Source organism: Hyaloscypha bicolor, assembly GCF_002865645.1.
Source record: "Hyaloscypha bicolor E unplaced genomic scaffold K444scaffold_126, whole genome shotgun sequence".
Classification (NCBI taxonomy): Eukaryota; Fungi; Ascomycota; class Leotiomycetes; order Helotiales; family Hyaloscyphaceae; genus Hyaloscypha; species Hyaloscypha bicolor.
In genome coordinates, this window is record NW_020194628.1 from 1,282,574 (window position 1) to 1,308,663 (window position 26,090).

The 26,090-nt window shown below is 49.8% G+C and overlaps 9 protein-coding genes across 9 annotated transcripts; 6 read left to right on the forward strand and 3 right to left on the reverse strand.

Moving 5' to 3' along the window:
- Positions 1-205: 205 nt before the first annotated feature.
- Positions 206-1,798, reverse strand: K444DRAFT_538592 (glutamate 5-kinase; the record flags this gene model as incomplete). Its single annotated transcript, XM_024875553.1, has 5 exons — positions 206-981; positions 1,033-1,303; positions 1,354-1,464; positions 1,518-1,705; positions 1,759-1,798. The coding sequence occupies 5 exons, from the start codon at positions 1,796-1,798 to the stop codon at positions 206-208; spliced, it is 1,386 nt and encodes a 461-aa protein (XP_024731936.1).
- A 455-nt stretch (positions 1,799-2,253) lies between these two features.
- K444DRAFT_596850 (mitochondrial inner membrane protease atp23) lies at positions 2,254-3,127 on the forward strand (the record flags this gene model as incomplete). The annotated part of the gene is made up of 2 exons (XM_024878457.1): positions 2,254-2,784; positions 2,834-3,127. The coding sequence occupies 2 exons, from the start codon at positions 2,254-2,256 to the stop codon at positions 3,059-3,061; spliced, it is 759 nt and encodes a 252-aa protein (XP_024731937.1). The 3' UTR covers positions 3,062-3,127.
- Positions 3,128-3,245: 118 nt separating this feature from the next.
- Positions 3,246-4,563, reverse strand: K444DRAFT_537950 (Pkinase-domain-containing protein; the record flags this gene model as incomplete). Its single annotated transcript, XM_024875507.1, has 3 exons — positions 3,246-3,401; positions 3,451-4,422; positions 4,471-4,563. 3 exons carry the CDS (start codon positions 4,561-4,563, stop codon positions 3,246-3,248), a joined length of 1,221 nt encoding a protein of 406 aa, XP_024731938.1.
- A 246-nt stretch (positions 4,564-4,809) lies between these two features.
- On the forward strand, positions 4,810-6,345 carry K444DRAFT_655183 (TIP41-domain-containing protein). The gene is made up of 3 exons (XM_024885994.1): positions 4,810-5,220; positions 5,270-5,657; positions 5,879-6,345. The coding sequence occupies exons 1-3, from the start codon at positions 4,901-4,903 to the stop codon at positions 5,996-5,998; spliced, it is 828 nt and encodes a 275-aa protein (XP_024731939.1). The 5' UTR covers positions 4,810-4,900; the 3' UTR covers positions 5,999-6,345.
- A 1,494-nt stretch (positions 6,346-7,839) lies between these two features.
- K444DRAFT_95414 (uncharacterized protein) lies at positions 7,840-8,587 on the reverse strand. Its single transcript, XM_024888832.1, has one exon. It carries the CDS (start codon positions 8,453-8,455, stop codon positions 7,973-7,975), a length of 483 nt encoding a protein of 160 aa, XP_024731940.1. The 5' UTR covers positions 8,456-8,587; the 3' UTR covers positions 7,840-7,972.
- Positions 8,588-9,559: 972 nt separating this feature from the next.
- K444DRAFT_645856 (LuxS/MPP-like metallohydrolase) lies at positions 9,560-13,181 on the forward strand (the record flags this gene model as incomplete). The annotated part of the gene is made up of 5 exons (XM_024885135.1): positions 9,560-9,814; positions 10,054-10,813; positions 11,001-11,286; positions 11,348-12,762; positions 12,814-13,181. The coding sequence occupies 5 exons, from the start codon at positions 9,560-9,562 to the stop codon at positions 13,179-13,181; spliced, it is 3,084 nt and encodes a 1,027-aa protein (XP_024731941.1).
- A 2,760-nt stretch (positions 13,182-15,941) lies between these two features.
- On the forward strand, positions 15,942-17,817 carry K444DRAFT_666947 (uncharacterized protein). Its single transcript, XM_024887245.1, has 3 exons — positions 15,942-16,564; positions 16,613-17,222; positions 17,309-17,817. Exons 1-3 carry the CDS (start codon positions 16,425-16,427, stop codon positions 17,489-17,491), a joined length of 933 nt encoding a protein of 310 aa, XP_024731942.1. The 5' UTR covers positions 15,942-16,424; the 3' UTR covers positions 17,492-17,817.
- A 2,359-nt stretch (positions 17,818-20,176) lies between these two features.
- On the forward strand, positions 20,177-21,530 carry K444DRAFT_696407 (uncharacterized protein; the record flags this gene model as incomplete). The annotated part of the gene is made up of 4 exons (XM_024887909.1): positions 20,177-20,213; positions 20,408-20,695; positions 20,767-21,044; positions 21,087-21,530. 4 exons carry the CDS (start codon positions 20,177-20,179, stop codon positions 21,282-21,284), a joined length of 801 nt encoding a protein of 266 aa, XP_024731943.1. The 3' UTR covers positions 21,285-21,530.
- A 760-nt stretch (positions 21,531-22,290) lies between these two features.
- On the forward strand, positions 22,291-24,836 carry K444DRAFT_666948 (uncharacterized protein). Its single transcript, XM_024887246.1, has 2 exons — positions 22,291-23,335; positions 23,438-24,836. Exons 1-2 carry the CDS (start codon positions 22,619-22,621, stop codon positions 24,557-24,559), a joined length of 1,839 nt encoding a protein of 612 aa, XP_024731944.1. The 5' UTR covers positions 22,291-22,618; the 3' UTR covers positions 24,560-24,836.
- Positions 24,837-26,090: the final 1,254 nt, after the last annotated feature.

The window sequence follows — 26,090 nt, forward strand, 5'->3', positions numbered from 1 at the left end:
AAGGGTTTTGCATTCACGGGTAGGAACTGCATAGTTGGCCCCTGTAGAGATAGTTTTCGAATGAATCAATAAGGTGATGGCTGCAAGAAAATTCGTTACTTTCCTATCATCTAACGACGGGCCCGCGTGCCTTCTTTTCTCTATCCGCAAACAGAACGCCACTACCACTGTACCAGCCAAACACCAGAAACCAACCCAGCTCTCTCTACAATAGCTCTAAGCTCGGCGTAACTGGCCGGCTCTCCCTCTTAAAGAAACTAATATTCTCCCTCAGCGCCACGTACTCACTCTCCGCATACCCCAGCAACCCCTCAATCTCACCACTCCTCACGCCCTTAATCCTCATGATCTCTATAGCGCTATAGTTCACCAACGCTCTGCCTACCTCCATTCCTGGACCTTCCCATAACTTGACCCCGTGGTTGATACCGTTGACAAGAGTTGATGTGGAAGATCTCGGGGAAAGCGCAGACCGCGGAATCCGATCAACAACGACAAGACGCACGGCTTCCTGTTGCGCGAATGTGCCTTCCACGTCTACTACGCCGACCGGCAGGAGGCCTGCTTTGTTTTCTAGGGCGCGGTGAGCGCCGGCGTCGATGTAGACTGTGCCGTGGGGAGCGAGGCCGTGGAGGAGCCAGAAATAGCGATCTCGTATCGGTTGAGGAGAGGGGATGAAGCGGGTGTGTAATGGAGCAACTGGGACGGGCTCGAGTTTGAGAGATGCTGTTGGGCGGGAGAGGGGCTCGTTGACTAAGGTTATGGCGGGAGATATATTGCCTGAGGGTGGTGAACAGGGTTGGGGCGTGATGGATTGAGGCGACGATTTGAGGGATTGGACGTAGGTGACTATGTTGGCTATGTTGCCGGGGTTGGAGGAGCGTGTTATTATTGTTGTTACGCCGGCAGAGGTGGCGAGGCGTGCGGCGACGATCTTGGTGGACATGCCGCCTGTTCCAAGGGCAGAACCGGCGCTTGATACTGATTTTTCTTAATAAGTTGCTTGGGAATGGGAGAGGGGAGGGGAGGTACCGTCTGCTTCTAGCATGGAGATGTCTTCTACCACCTCAATGGCTTTGGCATCTGGGTGAGACCGCGGGTTCTTGTCGTATAAACAGTCCACGTCTGTCATTAGGAAGAGATAATCGGCATGAACCATTGCGGCGGTGATGGCTGACAATGTGTCGTTGTCACCGAACTTGATTTCTGTGACCGCGATGGTGTCGTTTTCGTTCACAATTGGAATAACGCCCATTTCGAGGAGCTCAGCAAACGTGTTTTGGGCATTGAGATATTGTGTCCGCTGGTTTCGAGTTAGCATGTGCTCAACTTGATACTTTGGGGTCATCTTACATCCGCAATGTCGTTTCTGGTGAGCAATATCTGAGCGATGGGTTGTCTTAAGTGGCCGAACAAACTATCCCAAAGACTTATGAGTCGACATTGACCAATTGCTGCCAGAGCCTAACCATCCGAGTAAGTACAGTCAGGTGCCATTGAGGCGGAAGAGCATTAACCTGTATCCTTGGAAGATATTTCGGCCTCTTCTCAAGATCCATCCTCCTCAGACCCACCCCAATAGCCCCAGACGACACAATGATGACCTTATGGCCATCTTTATGAAGTTTCACCGCAGTCTTCACAATAAGACTCAAAATATCGATCAATGGCTCATGAGTCTTCTCATCAACGATCGAACTCGTACCTGCATTTTTGCTCAGCCTTGCATGACATATTTTTGGGCTAGGATGTACGTACCGAGCTTTATCACAATGGTGAGAGATTTAGGTCCCTTCATATTGGGCTATATCCTCCTTTTCGATCTCTTGAAAATGAAGAAGATATCTTAACATGGATTCTGTGAGTTGGTCTGCAACGGTGAGAGATTTCGGGAGAAATATGACTGTTTTCATGCTGCGAAATCGCTCCGCTTTTTGGCAGAAAGCGCCGAAAACAGAGGGCGGTCAGCAACATTGTCCAAAAATATCCACTTCAAAGAGCTTCTCGAGCTCCACGCCTAATATACGCCCTGACAGCGACATTCCCCTCAATTACGCTTGGAATTTCCTAATTTGCTCCTCGGTGAACACCCCACTCTCAGCCATGGGGTCAGGCACCTCAAAACCCGCTCCCTCAAGCCAATCCCTGACCGACTCTCTTCATCCCAAAACTGCAGATGCACAGCGCGCCTCAATGGAAGACTACGAGAACACGCCCATGCTCCTAGAACAGCAGAGCAAGAAGGAACTGGTAATGGCAAGAGAAGAGCAAGACAGCTTCGTAAAACCACAAGAGCAGGAGAACCCGGGCACAGCTAACGGCCACGATCCCGCGCAAACGGGCTACGATCCCGAGTCCCCCTGGACAAACATCTACAACATCCTCACCGGGCGCATGACGCCCATAGGGCAACACTACTTCCGCGAAGACAAATACATCCAGAACGAAGCGCGCGACTGCAAGAGCTGCGACGAGTGGCGGGATTGGTGTTTCAAATACTCACCCACGGTCATCTTCCTGAGGAAGAATATTGAGGCGTTGAATGGGGATCTGAATGCGAAGAATGTGCGGTGTAGACGGTGTCCGACACGGAGGACGGAGGACGGAGGATTTGTGAGGCAGGGAGGAGGGTTTAGTCCGGATCATGGGATACTTATTTGTGCGAATGAGATGCGGGATAGGAAGCATTTGGAGGATACCCTGGCGCATGAGATGGTGCATGCGTGGGATCATTTGAGGTGGAAGGTTGATTGGGCGGATTTGAGGCATGCGGCTTGTACTGAGGTTGGCCTTTAGAAATTGGTATGAGAGGATGGTGCTAATGGGAATACAGATCCGGGCGTCAAGTCTAAGTGGAGAGTGCAGATTCATGAGAGAGTTTTGGACGAGGAATAATTGGAAGCTTACACAGCAACATCAGAATTGTGTACGAACGAGGGCGGTGAAGTCTGTTATGGCAAGACCGGCATGCAAAGATGATGTACAGGCAGTGAAAGTTGTGAATGAGGTCTGGGATTCGTGCTTCTCAGATACCCGACCGTTTGATGAAATTTATAGATGAGCCACGACTCTCTTGTACAAACAATTAGAAGCTCTGGGAAATGGGCCACAGGCAGTGTTTGAAAGCATTATATTGGTCAGCGTAGGCGTACAGGAATATACTGATCTCCGACTCCAAACATCATGCCGCCCAATCTTTGATACTTATGCCACGCCAAAGCGCCTTTAACCAGGTCATAAAATCATCATTCATCACGTTCACCACCGCCTGAAGATTTGCTGCCAGTTGACTTTGAGTCACGCATGCTGGCCCGCTCTCCCTTGACACAATGCTTGATGATCCATGGATGCTTTTTAACTTGCTCCAGAGGTATTCGCTTTTCAGGATCAAGGACGAGTAGCTGTAAGAAGTCAGTGAATGATATTTGAGAGTCTGGCTTCATGGCTCACCCTCTTGATTAAGTCCTTTGCTTCAGGACTGACAAAACTCGGTACCGTCATCTCCGCTCTTGCAATCCTTCTGTGGGTCATTACTGGAGTGTCTTCAAACGGCGCTTCCCCAACCAAAAATTCATATGTCAAAACACCCAAACTCCAAAGATCAACTTTCTCGCTGTAATAGTTATCCTGACTTCCTGGCTTGATCATTTCCGGTGGTAGATAATCAAGAGTTCCGCACAGCGTGTTCCGTCTGTTGTTTGGAGCGTGTACACTCCAGCCGAAGTCGGAAATCTTAATCTCGCCATGGATACCGACGAGAATATTTTCTGGTTTGATATCTCGATGCATGACATGTTTTTTATGAAGATACATCAATGCTTCGGCCATCTGTGCGATATACCCAGCTGCCTTCCATTCCGGAAACCTGTTTTCTCGCCGAAGATGTTTGTATAACTCTCCTTTGCCCGCGAACTCGAGAATCAGGAAGACTCTTTTGCTGTCGTGAAAGTGACCGTACAATTGAAGGATGTTAGGGTGTCGGAGATTGCTCTGAATTTCAATCTCTCTCCGGACCTGCTTCTCAACCTTCCCTTGCTGCAATTCGTTTTTGTGTAGAACCTTCAGCGCGCACACATATCCCGTGCTACGTTCTCTTGCCAAGTAAACACGGCCGAATTTTCCTTTTCCCAATGGTCGTCCAATTTCAAACATGCCGAGATGGAATTGTTTTGGTTGAGCAGGTTGTTCGTAGATAGGATTTGACTTGCGTTCCACCTTGACTACCTCATCGGACCCTCGAGCTTTTCGTGTCGGTGATGTTGGTCCATTCTGCATATTCGAGGCTCGCCATTGAGCTGCTTGGGAAGGGACGGTAACGATGGTACTTGTGGTGTTTTGATTTTGCAATGCGATCTTCAGTAGGTTCGCTCGGCCAGCATTTTGAGAAAGTTGTGTAGATGTGGTGGATGAAGCGTTTGTCATCTGAGAGATGTTAGCAGAAGTTCCTGATAATTTGTGCTGATGAAGTACCTTTGACTTCTGGTATTTCATGCCATCGCCAGGATCATTCTCGTCGTTCACAGACATGCGCTCGAAGCGCGATTCGAGAACCCGTGTTGCCATTTAGACGGTGCGAGAAGTGTGATGGGTTTCCTGCCGAGCGATGTCGATTCCAAGCGAGCAATTGTCTGTTGTGCTGTGGTTAGTATGAAGTTGTCGAAGATTGAGGTGAAACTTGAAGTGGGAAGTTGGAACTCGAAATCCTAAGGTGTTTGTGATTTTGGAGCTAATGGTCGCCGGGGCAACGCCTCGCGAGACCTTCGGTTCCTTCCCCGCCAAACTTGCCCCGCCAAAGTTCAACTTCACACTGCTGAATGCGCCTTCCGAATTTTAGAGGCAGCTACACCAGACCACAGATTATCGTCGCCCCTTGGCGCATCAAGCCTACAAACCCAGCATCATGTCTTTCAATGGCCCCGTTGACGAAAACTTCCCGACACCTGCCGCAGCAGACAAATCCACCGTGTCGCATGTTCAGAAAGGCTTCAAGATCAGTGCACGCAAGCTTCCCATTTCGAAGTCAGGACCAATCGATGAGATGTCGAAGAAGCTGGGCATTCCCGTCCCTGAAATGATCTTTGGAGATAATATGGTCTCGATCGAGCACATGGCTAGCGGATGGCGGCTCGAGTTCAATGCATTTGATGCGCTAGACCGGGTCGACAAGACAGACAAGAATATGTTGAAGGTTGCATATTCACAAGAGTGGTCAAGCAGCAGGTATTAGCCTCACTCTAAATAGGGGACGATAATAGCTAACGCGTTGCAGGGAAAAGACCCACGAGGGTATCAAGGAGGTCGTAAAGCCGTTCGACTGGTCATACACAACAGATTACAAGGGGAATGTCACGAAAGGAAAACCATTCGAAGTTGGCCCAGAGCTTATTCCAATCGAACTACTCAAGCGTCCAGATCCGATACTGTTCTTCGAAGAAGTTGTGCTCTTTGAAAGCGAGCTTGATGATAATGGTATTTCAATCTTGTCTTGCAAGTTGCGGGTAATGCCAGACAGGATGCTGTTGTTGTGCCGACAATTCATGAGACTCGATAATGTACTTATCAGGATCCGAGATACCAGGATCTACGTGGATTTCAACCATGGCAAGGTTATCAGAGACTACACAGAAAGAGAGGATGGCTTCGACAAGGTGAAGAAGGTATGGGTTACTCTTTCTTCCGTCTCCAAAATCATTCGCTTGCCTCTGAGCTGGTTGCTATCAGCTCAGCAATTTCTTTCGCCTCAGATTGGTTCGGTCGAGCGTTGGAGAGTTTTCACATGCACCCATTGGAGGGAGATTCTCAAACTATGGATGGCATGGTCTAGATTCATCACTAGTCCTCCACTTTTAGTGTAGGCATGTGCTGACAATCGTTGCAGAGCCTGTTGTTTTCCGGCAGACTCCCCGGCGATCTTACAGTTGCGCTGCGGGATCCCAATCAGATCGTTAACCTGTTACCGGAAGTTAAACATACGCTAGAGAACTTGGCACTGCCTTGAGACTGGTTTTCTTTCCTTGACGTTGCATAGCGCTGGAGTTAGCTGCATTATTGGCGCTACGTGGGACATTTAATGACTGCCTCGGCTTGGCCATTTCACAGCATGCTGAGAGCATCAAGAGAATCAAAAGCAATTTCTACTCGATCTTCTCAAGAGAGTTCATGGCTCTTCTCGTCACTGTATATCGGCTATTCATGAAATATTCGATCACCTCGCGACTAATTAGTTCATCACTGGATACACCGCTGACAAGGCACTCGATTAGGGGAGGGCAGCTTCGCATTCACTGGACACGTTGAAAATATGTTTTGAAGCGCTAACCGATTGCCATGTCAATTTGCACACCGGATCAAGCTTCAACCTTGCAAGAACCTTGCTCAGCAATATCCAGGTCAGGTAGGCTCAGCCAAAACCAATAACAAGGGCTCCTAATCGAGACAAATCTGCAGCGGCTCTTCACCCGGGTCCGCGAAACCCCCTTGAGACTCAAGGCCCTCGAGTCGAGGGCGCGGTCGAGAAACCCACTTGGGGTTCTGATCCCTTATTCCCCGGACCTAGGGTCATGCCAACAGCCTGTGTAACTAGTTCTTTCGCATCAAAGTTCACGTCTCAGAAATGAATTAATATTCAGTTGTTTTAGATGTATCACCAAAAACAAGTCGTGGAGAGACCACAGGTATCGTCCGCTTAAGAATTGAGTTGAAACAAAAGAAACAGAGTGTCCCTGAGTCAATCACTCAAAGTCATGACTCTAGTAGCAGTTTGCAGTGCCGCTCTCGTTCCGTATGCGTTAAGGTTCCGCAGATCTTGGCTGGGATTGCGGTTCTGAATGATGCGAAGTGGTGACGAATGTTTGTGAAGTAAGATACTTCTGCTTGGCCTCACCCCATCCCAACGCATCGCGCACACCTTACAAACGGCTGCCGGAATATCATGTTGACAAACTTGCAGAATTTGTGCAACCACGGACGTTGAACAATCAAATCACATGACTGAAACCGACTCCGTCCCATCAAACCGAGATGCAGCTGCGTCCCAAGTTTCGTGGCAAAACTTTAATGCAATCAGGCTATTCTTGACGCATGCCGAGTCGAGTGCGCTCGGCTTCTCAGGCACCTCAAACCTACATGCTGTTCGGGCCGACCCCTTCGCAACTTACTGAATGCCATCGAAGAGTATAAATCCCCTTGGGCCTCCCTCCGGAATAAGGCAATGCTGTGGAGCCGAAATTAGTGACAGCGAAAGGAAAACTTCCCCGGGCCCAGCTGTAGAAGGTTTATGTATGTAGCATGCCGCATTGAAAACCTTAATCAGCCTCTAATCATAGTAAATACTACTTCAAGTCCAATCATAATATGACAATAAGGTATCCGCGCTTTCGTCCACGGCCTGACACGCAGGCTCCCGGATCCCCGCTGGCCGTGCCGTCAATCCTTTCACGTTCAGGATGCACATGGTGCAACGGGGCGAGTCTCCAGGACCGCACTCCAGACGTGTTCGATGCCCGATGAGGCCGAAAGACAGAGACTTAAGTAATGTTAATTAATATACCGGCCATCTTATAATAGTTGAACCCAGATATAGCAACTAGGGTAGAGAGGAAAAGACCAAACCGGGCAACGCGGTGCGGAGTGGCCCCTTCGAGATGCAGACGGTTCATGCGTGGTGGGCGTGGGAGGGCAACACACTGCATCTCGCAATGCATCATGACAGCTCTCTTTCTTTCTCTCTCTCTCTCTCTCGCTTGCTCCGGCCCTGGCCTTGCCAGACGTAGTTAGAGGCGAGCCAGATATCACAATTGCAACAGCAGCAGGAACAGCAACAGCATTATGCTTGCTGTACGATGCAGCTCGCCCGTTGAGCTGCTCGAGCATGCGGCGCCATCCCATATTCTGCCCAATGGCGGCAGCCGGCAAGTGCGAGGCTCAATATGGTGACCATCACTTCTTCCAGCTTCCAGAATAATTGATCGATTCATGCGCTGCGCTGCGCTGCGCTGCCTCCGGGCGGCCGTGGCCCAAGCAAGACTCCACCCTCCCGTTGACCTGGTGGTTGGCTGCCGTGGCGGGCGAGCGAGAGAGGTCGCTTTGAAACTTCTCTCCGGCGAGCCAGACAGCGAGTCGAGGCTGGCCAGGGGCGCGGCGCCCAGTCCCAGGTCGGGCATTTTATCGAGTAAGGCGATGGATCGCACGATAAGAGCGGGGATGCAGCATGGGGGTGGGCATGGATTGCTGCAACCTCCATCCATGGAGAGGGACACCAGCCGTGGCGACCCTGGTCCCTTCTCGACCTCATCTGCAAGCAGGGGCGCGGCGACATAAATTCGTGACCTGCGTCTCCTGCGTCTGTCTCCTGCCTCTGCTCTGGAGACCTGACCGCCAGATTGCTGTGATCGCTGCGTCTGCTGCTGCTGCTGCTGCTGCTGCTTCTCCACGAATTGCTGCACTGCTCGGCCATCAGTTCACCCACGGCCGAACTCGGACCCGGACCCGGACCCGGACCCAGACCCAGACCGCATACCCGGACCCAAGCCTGCCTTTGTGGACTGGCTGGCTGGCTGCTGGCTGCTGGCTGCTAACTTTTGGCTGCTAACTTCTGGCTGCTAACTTCTGGGTGTTTCCCTCCAGGCGCGGAGCTGCAAATCGTGGAGGCTCGCTTGTGCGCTTGTGCAGCTGGGCCCAATAGTTCGTCCCCTCCCTTCCCTCGGCCTAGTGCAGCCAGCTACAGTAGCCAGCACCTTCCTGCTGCACCGCACCGCACCGCACCGCCCTCCTCGAAAATCCCACCCATCCAGGACAAACGGCTGTTGTTCGAACTTCTGTCACACCTGGGCTTTTCTTGTACGCCTTCGTCCCACCTGTGCCACCAACGACCAACGACCGCCGCCCCATTCCTCGACGACGCCGCCGCCGCCGCCGCCGAACGGAACCTCCCCCCGGGCTGTATAGCTCTTCCTGTTACGGCCGCGTTGTCGGGACCAACGCCTTTGCTGCTCTCAGAAATCGGGCGAGCAAGCACGCACGCACACACGCAGACGCACGGCATCCGCGGCTCTTGCTTCTTCAGGCCTTCCGGGCTTCGATGCCCGTTTCTGGGGTCACCTGCTTCCCACTCCATGTGCCCTGTCGTGCCGCAGCCAACGTCCTCAGGTCGCTAGCCGCTGGTGGCCAACGCACACTTTTGCCAGCTCGGGCTCGCAAGCCAGCCTCATCATTGCACGTCCAGCGTGGCCATTCACCGCTGGCCCAGAGCTTGAACGAGTATTCCACGTTCCCATCCTGCACCTGCAAGAGATACTGCACCTCATTCACTTCGTCTGCATCCGCACAGACCTTTTGGCCATCCACATCCAAACCCACCCCATCCCGACCTCGACCTGTACTTACCCGCCATTTCTCCCAAGCGCGAGCCTTCCACGAGCTGACCGGGGTCAATAGCTTTCAAAGAGCTTTCTCGTCCTGCGCATTGTCGTCGACTGCCTCAAATAGCCTTCGTCCGCGCTTCTTTCGCTCTTCCTGTTCGTATCGCGGCCTCTGCTCGCCACCCTTAAACTCTGCCGCCATGTCAACCTTATCTCAACCTCAGACGCCGGCGGCTCTCGATAGCCCCCTGCGAGAACATCGACATCGGCCTGTCGAGAGACTCACGGACCGCCTGGAGACCCCATCCCTTGATGACAGAAAGTACCGCGTGGTGAGGCTACCGCCGAACCAGCTGGAAGTGCTCCTGGTCCACGATGCGGAAACGGACAAGGCCAGCGCGGCCATGGATGTCAATGTGGGCAACTTCAGCGACGAAGAGGATATGAGTGGCATGGTAAACACGCCCCAGAGAGCTTCCATTTCTGTGGATTTATTGAAACAGAAAAATGCTAACTTCTCAATGTTCTAAAGGCCCATGCCGTCGAGCATCTGCTATTCATGGGTACAAAGAAGGTACATATATTTTTGCTTTTCTGGGATTTTGTGGTGGGGCGCAGGGGAGCCTCATCCAGCAAGCGATTTTTCCAGCCTCGCATGCAAAAAGTTTTGAACTGCGGCTAACAAAACAAACAGTACCCAGTGGAAAACGCCTACTCCCAATATCTCTCCTCGCATTCTGGAGCCTCTAATGCGTATACGGGCGCCACATCTACAAACTACTACTTCGACGTTGCGGCAAAGAAAGCCGAGGATGCTTCCCCGGACGAGGCCTCTCCATTATATGGAGCCCTGGACCGATTCGCGCAATTCTTCATTGATCCTCTTTTCCTTTCTTCAACATTGGACAGGGAGCTACGAGCAGTCGATTCCGAAAACAAGAAGAATTTGCAAAGCGATCAATGGCGATTACATCAGCTGGAAAAGTCCCTGTCGAACCCAAAGCATCCATATTGTCACTTTTCTACGGGAAATTTAGAGATCTTGAAGACGCAGCCAGAGGCACGGGGAATTGATGTCCGACAAAAGTTTATGGATTTTCATGAGAAGCATTATTCAGCCAACCGCATGAAACTCGTTATCTTGGGGAGGGAACCATTAGATGTCTTGGAGGGTTGGGCTGCAGATCTTTTCGCCGGAGTCCGGAACAAGAGCCTGCAACAAAATCGATGGGAAGATGAAGTGCCGTTTGGACCGGACGACCTCTTGACTCAGTGCTTTGCGAAGCCGGTAATGGATTCTCGACAATTGGACCTCTCGTTTCCCTTTATTGATGAAGAGCTCTTATTCGAATCGCAACCGAGTCGGTACATTAGCCATCTGATTGGCCACGAAGGGCCTGGAAGTATAATGTCGTATATCAAGTCAAAAGGTTGGGCCAATGGACTAAGTGCAGGTACGTTGAAATTTTTTCCTTCGTGAGCCAATTTTCACCGTCTTGGCGGCCAAGTCGGGGAGAAAATGACGATGTTATGACTCGAGTGGGAAACCCCCTATATCTAGCGATCATGCAGCTGTAAATCCATTATTTTGTCCTCGGGATCTCTGTCTCCGATTTTACGGTAGCTAAAACCCCCGCACAGGTGCATATCCCGTGTGTCCAGGCACGCCAGGAATATTCAACTGCCAAATTCGGTTAACAGAAGATGGCCTAAAGAATTACAAGGAAATCGTAAAGGTCTTCTTTCAATACATTTCACTGCTCAAGGAGACTCCGCCTCAGGAATGGATTTTCCAGGAACAGAAGGGCCTGGCCGATGTGGATTTTAAGTTCAAGCAAAAGACCCCAGCCAGCCGGTTCACGAGTAAGATCAGCGCGGTGATGCAGACGCCTCTACCTCGGGAATGGCTCCTCAGCGGACACAGCACGTGAGTTTGTCTCTGCAGCGCGAATCTAGTGGCGGCTTGCATGACTGACCTGTGCATCTAGACTTCGGAAATTTGATCCCGTCAAGATCGAGGAGGGCCTCCAATGCCTGAGACCAGATAACTTCAGGATGACCGTAGTATCCCAAAAATTCCCGGGCACCTGGAAGCAAAAGGAGAAATGGTACGGAACCGAATATACTTATGAGAAAATCCCAGCAGACTTCCTTGCCGAAATCAGACAAGCTGCAAAGAGCACAGTCAAGAATCGGTTGATGGAATTGCACTTACCGCATGAAAATCAGTTCATTCCCACGAAGCTCGAGGTTGAGAAAAAGGAAATCAAGGAACCGGCACTCTCTCCGAAGCTCATTCGAAATGATGATCTTGTTCGGACCTGGTTCAAGAAGGACGATCAATTTTGGGTACCCAAGGCCAATCTTTTTGTTAACTGCCGGAATACTCTGCCAAATGCGACAGCAGAGAATAGTTTGAAGGCAAGACTGTACACCGATATGGTACGGGATGCGTTGGAGGAGTACTCATATGACGCCGAGCTCGCGGGGCTGGATTACTCGGTATCTGCCCACTCCATGGGCATTGAGATCGCGGTTTCGGGCTATAACGATAAGTTATCGGTGCTGTTAGAGAAGGTTTTGGTCACCATGAGGGATATGGAGATCAAGGAGGATCGGTTCGAGATCATCAAAGAAAGAGTCTTACGAGGCCTCAAAAACTGGGATTTCCAACAACCGTACAATCAAGTTGGGGACTTCACCAGGTGGCTGAACGCTGAAAAGGGTTACACCAACGAGCAGATTCTTGCCGAGCTGCATCACCTGACCGCAGCTGACATTCAGCAATTCTATCCCCATCTTCTTCGACAGATGCACATCGAGACCTTCGTACATGGAAACCTGTACAAGGAGGATGCTCTGAAATTGAGCGACCTCATCGAGAATCTGTTGAAGCCGAGACCACTTCCTCAAACACAATGGCCTATCGCCCGACAATTGATATTCCTACCGGGGAGCAACTTTCTGTTCCGGAAGACACTTAAGGATCCAGCAAATGTCAACCACTGCATTGAATACTTACTGTACATTGGCGACAAGTCGATCCGGCCATTGCGTGCGAAGACTCTCCTCCTCGATCAAATGACCCATGAACCCGCCTTCGATCAACTTAGGACCAAGGAGCAGCTTGGATATGTCGTGTTCACTGGGGCTCGACCTACCTCTACGACCATTGGGTTCCGATTCATTATTCAGAGCGAGAAGACCCCCCAATACTTGGAGTCAAGAATCGACAGCTTCCTTTCAACCTGGGCGGAGACTTTGGAACAGATGTCTGATGCGGAATTTGAAGGCCACAAGAGAAGTTTGATCACGAAGCGCTTGGAGAAGTTGAAGAATCTGGATCAAGAGTCCGGCCGTCTGTGGTCGTACATCGACAGCGAGTATCTCGACTTTGAGCTCAGTAAGTTTGATTTTACGTGTTCCTTGCATTGTAGCTGATTGTGTATCACAGTTCACCACGACGCTGCTCATGTCAAGATGCTTACCAAGGCCGACATGATCGAGTTCTATCAGCAATTCATTCACCCCTCATCTCCAGTGCGATCAAAGCTGGCGATTCACATGGCTGCCCAGTCACCTAGCTCAGACACATCTGCTGTCGAGGAAGTCGTCGGCAAGGGCACGAAAATTCTAGGTCTCAACAAGGACCACAAGGACGAGGAAGACGGAGAAGCAGTGAGCGTTAATACGGAAGGCAACGGCACCACACCCTACATCATCACCGACGTCCGGGAATTCAAGTCCATGCTCCAGGTCAGCGCTGGCCCTCAGCCCGTGAAGCACATCAGCGAGTTCGAGGACCTCGAATCGAAGCTATGACTTTGGAAACCCTCACCGCGAAAACCGGGTTTCTTTCCTTTTCACTTTTTTTTCTTTTTCCTCGCCCTTCTTTTCGAAGCGAAATGAGAGCATCGGCTTCGACTTCGACTACAAACAAAACTTGCATTGCATGGCATTGGGTGGTGCAGTTGTGGTTCGGGAGCATTCTTTCTTGCAAGGCAGACTTTACTACTGCATTAACTGCACTGGCTTTTTACTCTTTCATGGAAATGGATAATGCATGACACAGGTTTGATGAAAAAAAAGACTCATTGCTGGAGTCGGTGGGCAGGTTTGGTGGGTTGCCTTGGGTTGGTAGATCAGATGGCGGGTTGCGATGTCTTTTCTTGCGAGTATCTGATGACAGAGGAGGAGGGGATGGAGGCATTTGTAGATACCCGAATTCATCACTTCGCCGACAGTGACAATACGTTCGCATGATTTGGACCTTCAATCCTTTCTTTTGGTCTCTCTTGATTTCGCGTTAACGTTGTTTCGATCGAGCACGGGTTGCAACTCGAAACGAGGCGGCGGGGCTGACTCGAGTGAGACCGACTAGTCTGCAGCGGTTTGCGCGGCGTGAAGCGGTGGGGATGCGGATCCTTCCTCGGGTCTAAGCGGGGCTTGATCGCTATTAATAGTGGGAGGGGTTTGCATTAGCTTCGAAGGGTGATCGTTGTTGGTGGTTGGTGTTGTCGTACTTTCGTACCGAAGGATCCAAGTGCCTCCTCCTCGAGACGGAAGTGCTTTCCGCAAATCCTGACGTTGGATGTTGGTTGACACAACATAGTGCAGCGTGATAACAGCCTACGTTTCCCAATTCACAGCCCCCGAGTCAAGCATTCTGCTCCTCTGCTGTCTTGACCGACATCATGAGCTGTGAATAATCCCCAGAAGGCCGCAGCCCCGTCGCCCAGCTCATGCACAGGGCGTGCGGCCACGAGTGTGATTGCGCTAAGGATTCCAGCTCATGCATGCGCACATGGCTTCCACGCTTTCCTATCTTCTCTGCTTTTCCGCTCCACCGGTGGCTTTGTGGGGCGTTTGAGAGTCTGCGACAATCCCTTTTAGGAAGCGTCACCGGTTCCAGGCCCTCGGGTTCCCGATTCCGGATTCTTGGGATTTTGGGACCGCTGGCTCGGCGATGCTGCCTGTTCTTGCTTTTTGAGGGGGGGGTTGGTGATTGCTTTTTCGGGATGCGGAGAAAGCCTGAAAGTCGTGCAGTCAACGAGGAAATCTCGCCTTGTCTGAGGGAGCGTGTCCTGATGGGAGGGACCTAATGGCCCAGGCGGAATGAAGGAGAACGCCAATTGAGCTGGCTGCGAAGTTGTGCTGGAGCAGGAAGATGCTGCTCAAGAGAGAGAGAAATCGGGAGAGTCTTTTCTTCGGCTTCGACTCATGGAATGTTGGCGCTTTGGTTTTGAGCCGCGCTCTATCTTTTTTCAAGTTTTGCGTCGCCGTTTCCAGTTTGATCGTGCAAGCGGAGGGATGCTTGCTTGAGATCTCTTCGTGTTCGTTCTCAATGTATCTGGTGCTCTCGAAGGTTGATGGAGACCACCAACGGTTTGAGCGAGACTTCACTCCTTGGCCCTAGATCGGGGGAGCATAATGCAAATCTCGAGGCCGAACACGAAGCGATGCAGGCAAGTGTGCTGTATTCGAGTTCCCAGGTATGTCATTTTGCTGGTCAAGATGGAAGACGGGAGACTTCAAGAGGCGTTAGTTGGTTGAAGCACGTCATCGCCATATAAGAGATTTACGCTTACATCCCTGCCCATTGAACGAATTGGAGTCCCTGTTCGCTTGATCAATCGCACGGGCGTTGCCTTGCCAGGCTTGCGTTGACGGAAAGGAGATCGCGTCATAACGCAAGTTGAGAGAAAGCACTGCACGGAGGGATGTCTATTTCAAGTCAGTATGCATCTCCAAGTGGATGCAATCGTGAGCAAGGAGGAGCTCTCACAAGGGAGAAGTCGTTGGCAAAGCTGGCTGCTCTGTCCAAGGTCGTGCGGAAACTGGCTTGTTTTGTTGGACATGAAGTCGAGTGACAGCAAATATAAAATTGAGAGAAGCAACAAAAGCCCGCCGTCCTCTGATCTAGTAGAAACCATCGCCTCATAGTCAGTCCCGCAGACCGACTATTGCCCTCGCAGTTCCAGTGCAGGGACTAGCAGAAGTCTCCACAACGCGAGCTTATTACTTGAACAAACCTTGTCGCTCTGAGGAAGGCTCTTTGCCTATCGATGATAAGGGAAAGCATGGGAAGGGAGCGTGACTGAGTGTGTGGAGTTTGAGGGGGCGATGGCTCTTGATGATTTCCGGCGGAGGGCGGGGGTGAAGCTGGTGAAATATGGTGAAGGATAAAGGAAGAGAAGAGACAGAAGATTGTGGGGAAATGGGTGGAAAATGAGAGTGCGAATTCTAGGGTTCTTGAGGAAGTCGTGATGCTTCGTTATTGTGGAAAGTACCCACGCGGATTCAGGGGGAAGGAGCGATCCCAAGCGAGCCTCATCTAAGTATGAAGTTGCGTCTATTAAAGTCAAGGAGAAATCTATTCTCCTTTGCGAATGGGTTTATAATTCGCGCAATTCAATCTTGGAATCTTGAGAATTTGAGTGTGGTAGATTGGTGTTCTGTGGAAGGAAGTATTTGTTGTGACGTCAGCGTCACATGACCTGGCCCTAGCGTGGCACCCTGTACTTAGCTCGAGCTCCCCGCTCCTCTCTTCCTTTCTCTCTTTAGACGTTTACATACACACCCAATAGAGCTGATTGCCTTCAGGTCTTCCGCTCCGGGTCGTGATAGTATTCCAGGAAGAGTCGTCCCCGGCGTGGAGCGCAGAACTGCACCGAGTCGCTCATGAAGTTATGAGTAGAAAATCGGGACCTTTTCATTTGCACTATGATTGATTCTCAGACCTGATGTATAGGAAGGGAGGTTCCGTGATCACGCGTTGACTTGCAAGGATAAATGTCTCAATCCGTTTCAACATTTCGATTTTCCCCAGCCTCCCGTTATTACCTCCACATTTTCAGGCAGTTCACGCAACTCCGTATCCACATACTTCATGAACTTTCACGCAATTTCATATTGAGCAACTTTCGGACATTGCAATCAACTTTCCACTGGTAATATCTCGACCTTGATTCTGCACCTTGATTATTTCGACTTGCTTGTTTCCGCAGATCTCTTCACCTCATCGCTAGGTTGCCTCCCCGCGTTCTCAATTCCAATCCATTTAAAATGCCAAGCCAGAAGAGAAAGGCCAATGGGCATGTTTGCGAATGCTTCAAAGCCCACGAAACGAAAGACGAGTGTGAGAAGCAGGCATTGGTCAACGAACGCGAAGACTGCGGAGCAAAACATCGAGCCATTACGGCGCAGTAAGTCTAGTCCTTGTGGCTCAAAGGTACGGGTCTGATGCATTGTAGGGTCATTCTATACAGCGAGACAGTAGAAGTTTTGGCCGGGAACGAAGATAAGCAGACATTCATCGTCCACAGAGACCTGCTGGCTTTGCATTCAGCCTACTTCCTCGACCTCTTCAAGGACAAAGGCCGCGGCGTCGATAAACAAATATTGATCTCCATGAAGCCATCCCTCTTCGCTGACTTCGTGTCGTGGGTATACTTTGGAGAGTTCTTGAAGGTGGAGAATGACGCCCTGGAAGGCGCTGCGTCGGTAGACGACCTCTGGGAGTGGGGGCGTGTCTTCAAAGCTCCAGCCTTCCAAAACTTCTGTATGGACGACTGCAGAGCATATTGCAAGTCGTCAGATACTAATCCCACGAAAAATCCATGGCCATTTATCAACGGTATCAAGCAGATGTATTCCACCACGCCCAAGGAATCTCAACTTCGAAAGCTGGCCGTCAACTCTTTGTCATACAAGAACCCCTTGCATAAGTATAGGAAGGGTAGTGCTGCTTGGAAGGAATGGAAAGCATTGCTTACTGGGCAGGACTCGCAGGAGGCGTGGATCAATGATCTGAGAGAGGATTTTTCACTTGAAGCTGGCAAAGACTGGAAGAAGATACCACCCGTAAGTGCATGCACTTTGCTTACAGAAATACTCTCCAGAGTCGCTCAAGACAATACACGGGTCCATTGCTGACTGTGAATCTTCAGTGGGACGACCAACACCGGAATGACTACATGGAGAAAGAAATCGCGTTGGAGGACCGTTGGGACGCGCAGATATTGGCTAGACCAATAGCCGCCATCAAGAGCGCCGCATTGGCCAAGACGGACGTCCGAAGTATCATCGAGTGGGCACATCTTCAGCGAGGCGTAAAGTCCGAGCAGGAGTGATCCGTTTCGACTCTTGGAAGAAGCGAGTACGACGGCATGAAGACAGGAACCGCTGACAAGTAACCAGCATTTCTTCGCAGGAAACCGAATAAGAAAAATCATTTCGCATGTGGAAAGGCATTTGCATGAAGAGAGGCATCTCGCTTACAGTAAGCGCGTTGCGGGCATAATCTTGCTATTCTTACCCGCTCTTACTTTCGTTGTCAGGGATTATTCTATAATTGTAGGAAACAGGGACCTTGAGTTCTTAGTGGTACAAATCGATTAATACATCATGAAAAGAAACTAGCTGCAATCTTCGAATCTAAGATGTAATATATCCTGAGTTGGTTGTCTAAAGTCTAGCATTTATCAGTGCGGGGGAAGGATCGACGCTAAGCAAACCGGTCATGATTTGAAGTCACTTCCATAGGTCACAGTTCCCTGTAATGGCCCGTTTCGCACGAACGCACGTCTTTTTGATTGCTGGTGATTGCCAACAACCAAATACTAGCATTCAACACTCGATATTCAAAGTTAGTATCCGCATAGTTTAGAAGTGTTTCGCAAAATGCAAAAACTCAACAACCATCGCAATTACGGAAGTTCCAGAGTAATCTCCGGTGATCTTAAATCTTAAGGCTTACTTTTCTTGAGTAATCACTTTCTATTTATAGGTATTATAGCCTAATAATTATTTCTCTCTTAAGGCGAAAGTAATTAATTAATTAATTACTTTATTATAGCTTTCCTACTAAGAAAGAATTCATAATAAAAATTTCACGAGAAGCGTGATATCTATATGATAAATAAAATAGTATGTGTGACGGCTGGTGTCACATGGTTGATACGGACGTGGTTTCAGCCAAAGGGGTTGGTTTCAGCTAAGGTTCCAAGCTATGGTTCAAACCAAGCTCGCTTCCAAAGCTCGGCGTTTCAGTGGTCTTGGCCATACCTACTTATCCACTGCCACACCTCACTCCTGTCCTCCTTAGCTTTAAATTCTTAAGACATTGGAAATCATTGATCTTTGAGCCTCGTTCTATTGCTCTGTTCCTGCCGTCACAGTATGCCTTAAGCAACGCTACAAAAGTAATTAGAAAGCGCAAAAGCTAGTATCCAAATACTTAGTGTTTTCAGAATGACCTCCTAGAGGACGTTTTAAAAAGAACTGAGATTAGTATGGGAACAAATACTAGTATCTAAACGCCAACATTCTTTGCCAGTGTCACGATAAGGTGATATTGCAGTGGTGGTAAAGAGCTTGAATTGAGCTGAAGGCTGTGCGCCCGGCTAAAAGCACTGGCTACACGCTAAGTCACGTGCAGTGGCACCACGTGACTGGTGCCACGTAACAGCCAGTATACAAAAAAAATGCGAAACACTTTCAATTATAATAATATCTGAATACTAGTATTACGAAATCGGCAATGTTCCAATATTCAAAGGTTGTGAAACAGCCTAATTCACGGAATGGAATGGTGAAAAGTTTCATTTTCCGCGGTATGCACATTGCGGTCGTCACACGTCCTCGGGGCCTGGTAGGAATTGAGAATCCGCTGGAACGACATTTGAATCCTCATCCTTGGCAAGGACTCGCGATTTTTTGAGTTCAAAAACTCTTGATCAAATTAGTGTCAGCAAGTGAAATTATGGATTTGAATTTGCCCCATCACATCATTCTTGAAAGTGCTATCAAATGTTGCCTTTACTTACAATAAAAACTCCAAGCCTCAAGTATTCCTATACTTAATTCCCCAATATAATTACTCTTCTGTTTAACCCTTTAAAAGAAGGAATATAGTGATTCATGAATTTTGCCGCGATGCTAAAAGATTTAAGGCTTATATCCTCTTATTACACTACCTCAAGGGCAGTAAAACATACCGTATCGCAAGCACCTGAAAATGCAGTAGCTGCACAGCCTTGTGTGACAATGCGTTCGGTTTGCCTCTCTGCCCAACTACCTCACCGCCAGTTTGATTATGTATTTGCTAATTTAAACACAGTCTTCTGGCCTCCTACTTAAGCCGTTCCCTCTCTTCGGTTCTCTCATTCATAATAGAGCGCATTTCTCACTAACACTTTTGCCTTCAACCTTGTTTGTGCCTTGAACGATGTCGCACTCAAACCCTCCCGAAGACCTGGAGCGTGGCCGACCATCCGTAAAGAATAAAGAACCGCAAAAACGCAGTTATTCTGTGGCCAGTGCCATGTCTGGCATCTCGCTCTCATCTATTATGAACAGGTTCACTATTCTCCCACACCGGCAAGAGCAGAGAAGAAAGGTGCTCGATTATCTCTTCGAAAACCTTGATCAAGGAGATAATCGGCGTATAGACAAGGATCGCATGTATGGCTTAACGCCCAAAGAGGTCGCCGCAGAGCTTATCTCTCTTACAGAGAAGCTATATGAGGCCAAAGATTATAGTTTTAATCTGTTCGAGAAGCTTGCTCTAGCGAATGTCCTACATTGGCAACATCGACTCATCCAATTGGACGAGAAACTCAATTCTGGAGAATGATTGTTAATGGAAAGAGCCCTTCCGAAAAAGGACGCAGTCAATTCACACTCACCTAGTCATCTCGCCGACGAAGACGAAATTTCACACGGCGAAGCGCCGAAGCATCAGAGGAAACGGCCACAAAGAAGGCCAAGAGGACTCAGTCGAAGAGTCGGCCGAAGAGTCAGCAGAAATTGATAAGATGGCTCTAGAACTCTCTAATGCTCTCCATCAATATTGTATTTTTGTCAAGGCCTGAAGAGGCTTGTGCGGATAATATGGGTGTATATTGGTATATTAGTAAGGAATGATAGTGCCCTAAAGGCGGGGAAGAAGCTATATATATATCTGTAGTGGCCTGTGCGCAGCACGTGACAATTTTACCCAACACAATCCATCAAGACAAAACCTTCATGTGCTGACCAATTCACAGATACTGCCATCAACGACTTCAAGCACATCCTTAACACATACAAGCAACCGGACACGGCTCGCAGTCGCAACATAGGTGTGCTCCTAGCCAAAACTTTTCACGAACCGCGTTACTGGGACTCACCAGACTCCTTGAATCTGATGGACCTCGCGCCGACCTCTGGCGACGGAGGAAGGGTCGATTGGCTGAGAGCAAGACTCCAGAAATTGCTTCCTGAGAAGTCTCTGGATGCTTCTGGGATAGATCGGAGAGAACTGGACAGGAAACAGAGATCTGGAAGTATGACTGGTATGTCAGACTAATTCCCGCTCCTCTATCGAACCCAGTGTTTACGGATTTGTCTCCTAACTGATAGTTAGCGGGATCTGCAAAAGTCCTACAACCGCATCGACTCCATACGCGCCACATCTCGCCCTCAGTTGACCGCTTTGCGCGCATAGTGATGGCTGTCATCGGCGGGGTCATGCTCCTTGTCCCGATGATTGATCTTAGCTTCGTGACTTCAAGAACGTGGTCCCTAATTACCACTTCTCTCTTCGTCCTGTCTTTTGCTTTTGCTCTGGCGGTGTTCTCCAATGCATCTAACCAAGAGATCTTGGCTGTGGCAGCAACATATACCGCGGTTCTTGTGGTATTTGTAGGTAATTTGTTATCGTATCCTAAGAATACATAGAAATAGATTGTTATACGAGCCCAAGAATGCAAACACTGTCTTGAATACCTTAGAGTCGCCGCCGTTGCCACATTCGCCAACACGTGGACTCGTTGGTATTGGGAAAATATGGATTTCAAATATTCCCCTAAGTCGGAGTGTTTGGAGAACGATGGCACGTCAGATTCGGGCGGCATTTCCTTCAGCCCAGAGCCCATCTTGTAAATGAACCGCATTATCGCTGAATAGGTTGTTGAAATAGATGGGAAAGAGCAAACAAGTGCTGTCGTTAGACCATACTTCGTAGTGAATTCAGGGGTATCACGTGATATAACATGACTTTCAAGATTCACGTAGGCCTCTTTTCCTTCCAGAGAAATAATTAGTCAGAGAAATAAGTGGTAATTTTAGTAAAGTCAGAAGAATTCCCAAATAGCTAGCAGGAGTGTCGTTACGAATTGAGCGGTTTCAGGAGAGATGAATTTCTTCGAGACAAGTCCACATTTAGTAAATTGAAACAGGTTGCAGACTTCCCGCTGTCCTTTAAGACTTTACTAGGCCTATTTCTTTTACTACTCAACGCCGTGCAGAGTGATACAATAAGAGGCAAGACCCCAGCAAGACCAGGGGCTGCTCAAAATAGGCGACCCGAGGGACATGCCGCGGTGGCACAGCAAACCAAGGCAGCCAAGACAGATTAACAGGAGCACTTGTCCCGGGTACTTGGCCATGGCATCCGATACGGCAACGGACGCGATCTGACCTTACGTGGTACCGAGTACTGATACGATGCGTTCAAGTCAGCTGCGCACCGAGTATGTTGCAAGTATAGCATGAGTGGTATTACACAGCTGCTCAGGACAACCTCTCCGAAGGCAACTTGCTGAGTCTGGAACGACCACGAGTCCGACTTCGTGTCAACTACGGAACAATCAGCTTGGATTGAAGAAAGTGAAGAGTGTGAGGTGTGAAGTGCAAGTAAAGAAACAAGAAACAAAGAAGGTGAGGCTGATGAAGGGCAATATGACTGCCCCTCATGTGACCCCCAATGGCCGCTTCTGGAACCTGGTGCACGGACATGAATCAGCCGCTGTGGACCCCTGCAGACATGGGCGTGGACGCCTCACCGATCTCGGGTGCGCACATGTATTTGGTGGTGAGCATGACGAAGTGGAGTGGGACGGGAGATCAAAGACCACCACTGGCCGGCTCAGAGCTTCGCCCATCAATTGGGAACGACACGGTACGGTGACCTCACAAGCAGCTCCAATCTGATGCTATCCACAACTCTGTGGAGATAGATCAAAATAGCATCGACGCGCAATATCCCCAGTGTTTTTACTTCTTCGTTCTGCCACTTCTCTCGGTCGCGCGGAGTGGATATACCTTTGGCCGCCCCGCTACTAGCCGACACAAGCGGATCTGATTTCACCTTCATTCAATCTGCGTGATATCCTCACCTCCAACCACCTCCTCGCGTTTTCAATCTCACTTGCTATGTTTCGACACTGACCACACTGCGGCCTTTGCACTTGCAAAGCCACTCCATCCGCGACACCATGGATGAGGCTGCGAAGCTAGTATGCGAGCTGCAGCTGAAGCTCGCCCAGCTCGATCATAAGGTCTGGCAGTATCAGCGCGACATGAAGTCGGAATTCGAGAAATATGCGGAGGATCTCCTACGGGAGGTACCAAGGGATATATCTGAGACTGTCTCGAAGACTATCGCCGAGTCAATGAAGGGATGCAGATCTCTGTATCCAGACGGGGCACGGCCTATTGAGTCACCCGCAACAGGCAGCATTCGTGTAAATGGGGCTGGACAGTCGCAACAAGCAGGCACCGCGCCCATCCCAGCAGCCTTTCAAAGAAGATCTACCGACGCGACAGACGACAGTCCGAAGAGTCCGCAGCACGAACGCGAGAAGGAGTTCCACGGGCTGTTCACCCCGAGCTACCTCCCTCTCCTCGACAGCACCAGTCGCAACGACCGCCGATTGAGTCCCGACCCTCCTCTTTCTCCACGACAAGACGTGAAGGGGAAGCAGAAGGAAATGGATGATAGGGAGGTCGAGGCTAGCGAAGATACCAGATCATTTACAACTACAACAGAGCCAAAGAGACCTGATCCCCCAAGGCGCCGAAACACTGATTCGTTCTCAATTGCATCGGATTGTAGTGGGACAACAACCCCTCGTAGCGCTCTGCGACGCTCTTCAATCTCTTCCAAGTCACATAGCCCGCGTCGAGTGCGTTTTGATGTCATGGGCGAAGAGGTAAGCACATTCTCCCACTTTTGGCCAGCTGGGCGTCTGGATACATTCACTCTCAGGCAGGAAGCTGGCACATCATGGGAACTTCAATCTAACTTGCTCCAGGTTCTACCCACAGCTTCCCCACGTCCATTCAAGCCCATCATGCCGGAGGAAATCTACCCAAGAAGCTACCCGGATTCGGACGAGGAGGCAGGATCTGAACAGATTGAGGATGTCAATTCACAGCCCCCGAAGAGAGTCTCGTCATCACAAGCGCTGAGAGCATTGTCACGATCGCCGTTAGTGGATGACGGTACGGAATGGACTACAGTCAGAGCTCCACCGGATGGTTCGGCGTCTGTTGCCACGAACGGCTTCCAAGGCTCCGATGATGAAGATGATCAGCTGGAGATTGGCCCGTCAAAAGCAAAAATAGCCGCGCTACCGAGTACAACGTCAAGCATCTCGAAGAAGTTGAGTCCCAATCGTCTCGATGATACCAACGCAATACCTCCAGTTGAGGACAAGCAAGAAGAGCAAGCGGAGACACCCTCCGATGACGAAATGCTCGATATGCCGCCTTTGAGACGACAGAACGCATCTCCTGCCAGCATGCTCTCTCCAGCAATCCCAGCGGATATCTCGGGCAACAAGTCACCAACAGCATCTACTCGATCTCGCGGTAAGCCATTGCACAGCCTCGAGACAACTGGCAGCATTCCCCAAACCGCAGGTTCTCAACTCTCAACGGAGGAATACGATCACGATGATCTCTTCCACTTCGACGACGGCAATGTCGACAGCCAGAAATATCCCCCTGCCCGCATGGAACAAGAAGCCGAAGACGACTCCTCCGAATCATCTGAATCCGCGGCGGACGAACCCCCAGTCTCACCTCTGAAGGAGCCAGTCAAACTCAGCGAGTACTCCTCCTCACCAGCCCGTGACATCGTCCGCCCATCTGCCCGTGCGAAATCGGAAGATACGCCCACCTCAAAGGGAATCGTAGGCTCGTACAAAGGCCGACCATTCTCCATCCCGATCGTCAGTCCCGAGGTCCACGCCATGGCTGCTTCGCTGGGAGACGTCAATTCTTTCGTCGGCAGTGTCCATGACCGACCTGAGAGTGATGATTATAGCTTCCGAGCTAGTCTTAGGAATTCCGGCACGCCAAGAAGCTTTAGTGAGAGGATGCGGATGGAGGATATCATGGAGGCGGAGGAGCACAAGCGCAGGGAATCCTAAAGTCTTGTTCCTTTTTCTTTCTTCGCGAATATCGAGCTGCGAGAGTCAATTCACTGCATTTGGCATCTTGGTGCGCCTTGGCATATGTGTTTTATAGCGGGGGTTGCATAGTTCCGGCGTTTCAGAGATAATGGGGCAGATAATGAGCATTACATGGAATGGTTTGTGAACGGGAGAATTATGGGATGATAAGGGATAAGATGAGATGAGAGAGCCATGACGAGTTGTATTTGAGACGAGAGAGATAATAATACACAGTGAATAAATGGATGTGTGCAAAAGGTTTCGTGTAATTCTGGTACATTTTCGACCCTCGATTTCGCAAAAGCTACTACTTGTTCGGCCGGACTCACCTGGTTCTCACTTAGCACGCTTACCAGGTGAGGGAGGGCAATACGCAAATCACCGCAAAAATTTGTATGGGGAAATTTGACCCCGCCCCTCCCCCCACCACAACCACGGATTTTTGGCTCTAAATTTTAGAGGGTAGAAGTTTTAGTATTAAGAAACTATTTCTACTTCTTAACGAGTTATTAATTGCGTGCCGTTGCTCCCAAAATCATGCGCGAATAATTGATTTTTGGTGGGGTTTTACATTTGCGTATTGCTGGTTTTTGCGTATTGCCCCCCCTCACCTGGTAAGCGTACTAAGCGAGAACCAGGTGAGCCCGGCCGAACGAGTATCGAAACCGATACAGTACAATGCCCGTATGGCCCAGCCCAATGTCCTACGAGCCTCGGAGAATCGCCCCGAATGTTCCTCGAGTGCCAATAAGATTACATTCCTCCCCGTCGCGAATTTCAAGGGGGAGATTGACGAGAAAAGATCCCGGGGAGATGTGTCCACACGGCTTAGTAAGAATGATTCGATATATCATCCCTCAGCTTACATCGAGATTCCCCCTTTTCCTCGCTTATGAAATTCACGTGGTTTGGCATCTCTGCTCGTGTCCGGGAGAGCCAATATTTTACCAAAGGGGAGCGTACTCCTTGCCGAATACTTGTCACTGCGATAAAGGTCGATTACCGATTTTCTTTTCCAATGTAAAACAGTGGGAGGAGTTCAACACCAAAAGTAAACAAAACTCCGGTTTTGATCTAAGGTGTGAGATGAAGTGTGAGATGAGGTGTGAGATGAGGTGTGATGAGCTTCGCACCACGCTTTCTATGTTCGACCGTCTTACGAACGTCTTCTTGCTGCCCAAACTGAAGCCAGCGCATTTAGACATCGACCTCTTCCTTGAAGGTTAAGTTAGAGCTCATTTTCAATAATGCGGTCCACTCTCGTCGAGTCGTCCTTGAGGAGACCATCCGGGTTGGGAGGTTTTCATTTCGAGGTCTGCATCAAATATAAAATGTATGCACCAACTTGCATGAACAACGTCGACTCTCATTGGGACTCAAATTACGAAGGAGTGCTAAATTCAATACCTCCTGCCCTTCTCGTCGAGTATTTTTTGAACCCCACTAATCGACAGTTGCGAACTCTTGGCCGATTCATCCCACTCTCGTGTCAATTTGCGCTGCGAAT

What these genes read in the sequence shown, in the direction of transcription:
- K444DRAFT_655183 (XM_024885994.1), top strand. Translation starts at nt 4,901, where the DNA reads ATGTCTTTCAATGGCCCCGTTGACGAAAACTTCCCGACACCTGCCGCA. An exon ending in CAAGAGTGGTCAAGCAGCAG is followed by an intron (nt 5,221 to 5,269) that starts GTATTAGCCTCA and finishes AACGCGTTGCAG; the next exon opens with GGAAAAGACCCACGAGGGTA. An exon ending in GCTTCGACAAGGTGAAGAAG is followed by an intron (nt 5,658 to 5,878) that starts GTATGGGTTACT and finishes CAATCGTTGCAG; the next exon opens with AGCCTGTTGTTTTCCGGCAG.
- K444DRAFT_95414 (XM_024888832.1), bottom strand. Translation starts at nt 8,455, where the DNA reads ATGGCCGAGCAGTGCAGCAATTCGTGGAGAAGCAGCAGCAGCAGCAGC.
- K444DRAFT_666947 (XM_024887245.1), top strand. Translation starts at nt 16,425, where the DNA reads ATGCCAAGCCAGAAGAGAAAGGCCAATGGGCATGTTTGCGAATGCTTC. An exon ending in CATCGAGCCATTACGGCGCA is followed by an intron (nt 16,565 to 16,612) that starts GTAAGTCTAGTC and finishes GATGCATTGTAG; the next exon opens with GGTCATTCTATACAGCGAGA. An exon ending in ACTGGAAGAAGATACCACCC is followed by an intron (nt 17,223 to 17,308) that starts GTAAGTGCATGC and finishes GTGAATCTTCAG; the next exon opens with TGGGACGACCAACACCGGAA.
- K444DRAFT_666948 (XM_024887246.1), top strand. Translation starts at nt 22,619, where the DNA reads ATGGATGAGGCTGCGAAGCTAGTATGCGAGCTGCAGCTGAAGCTCGCC. An exon ending in TTGATGTCATGGGCGAAGAG is followed by an intron (nt 23,336 to 23,437) that starts GTAAGCACATTC and finishes AACTTGCTCCAG; the next exon opens with GTTCTACCCACAGCTTCCCC.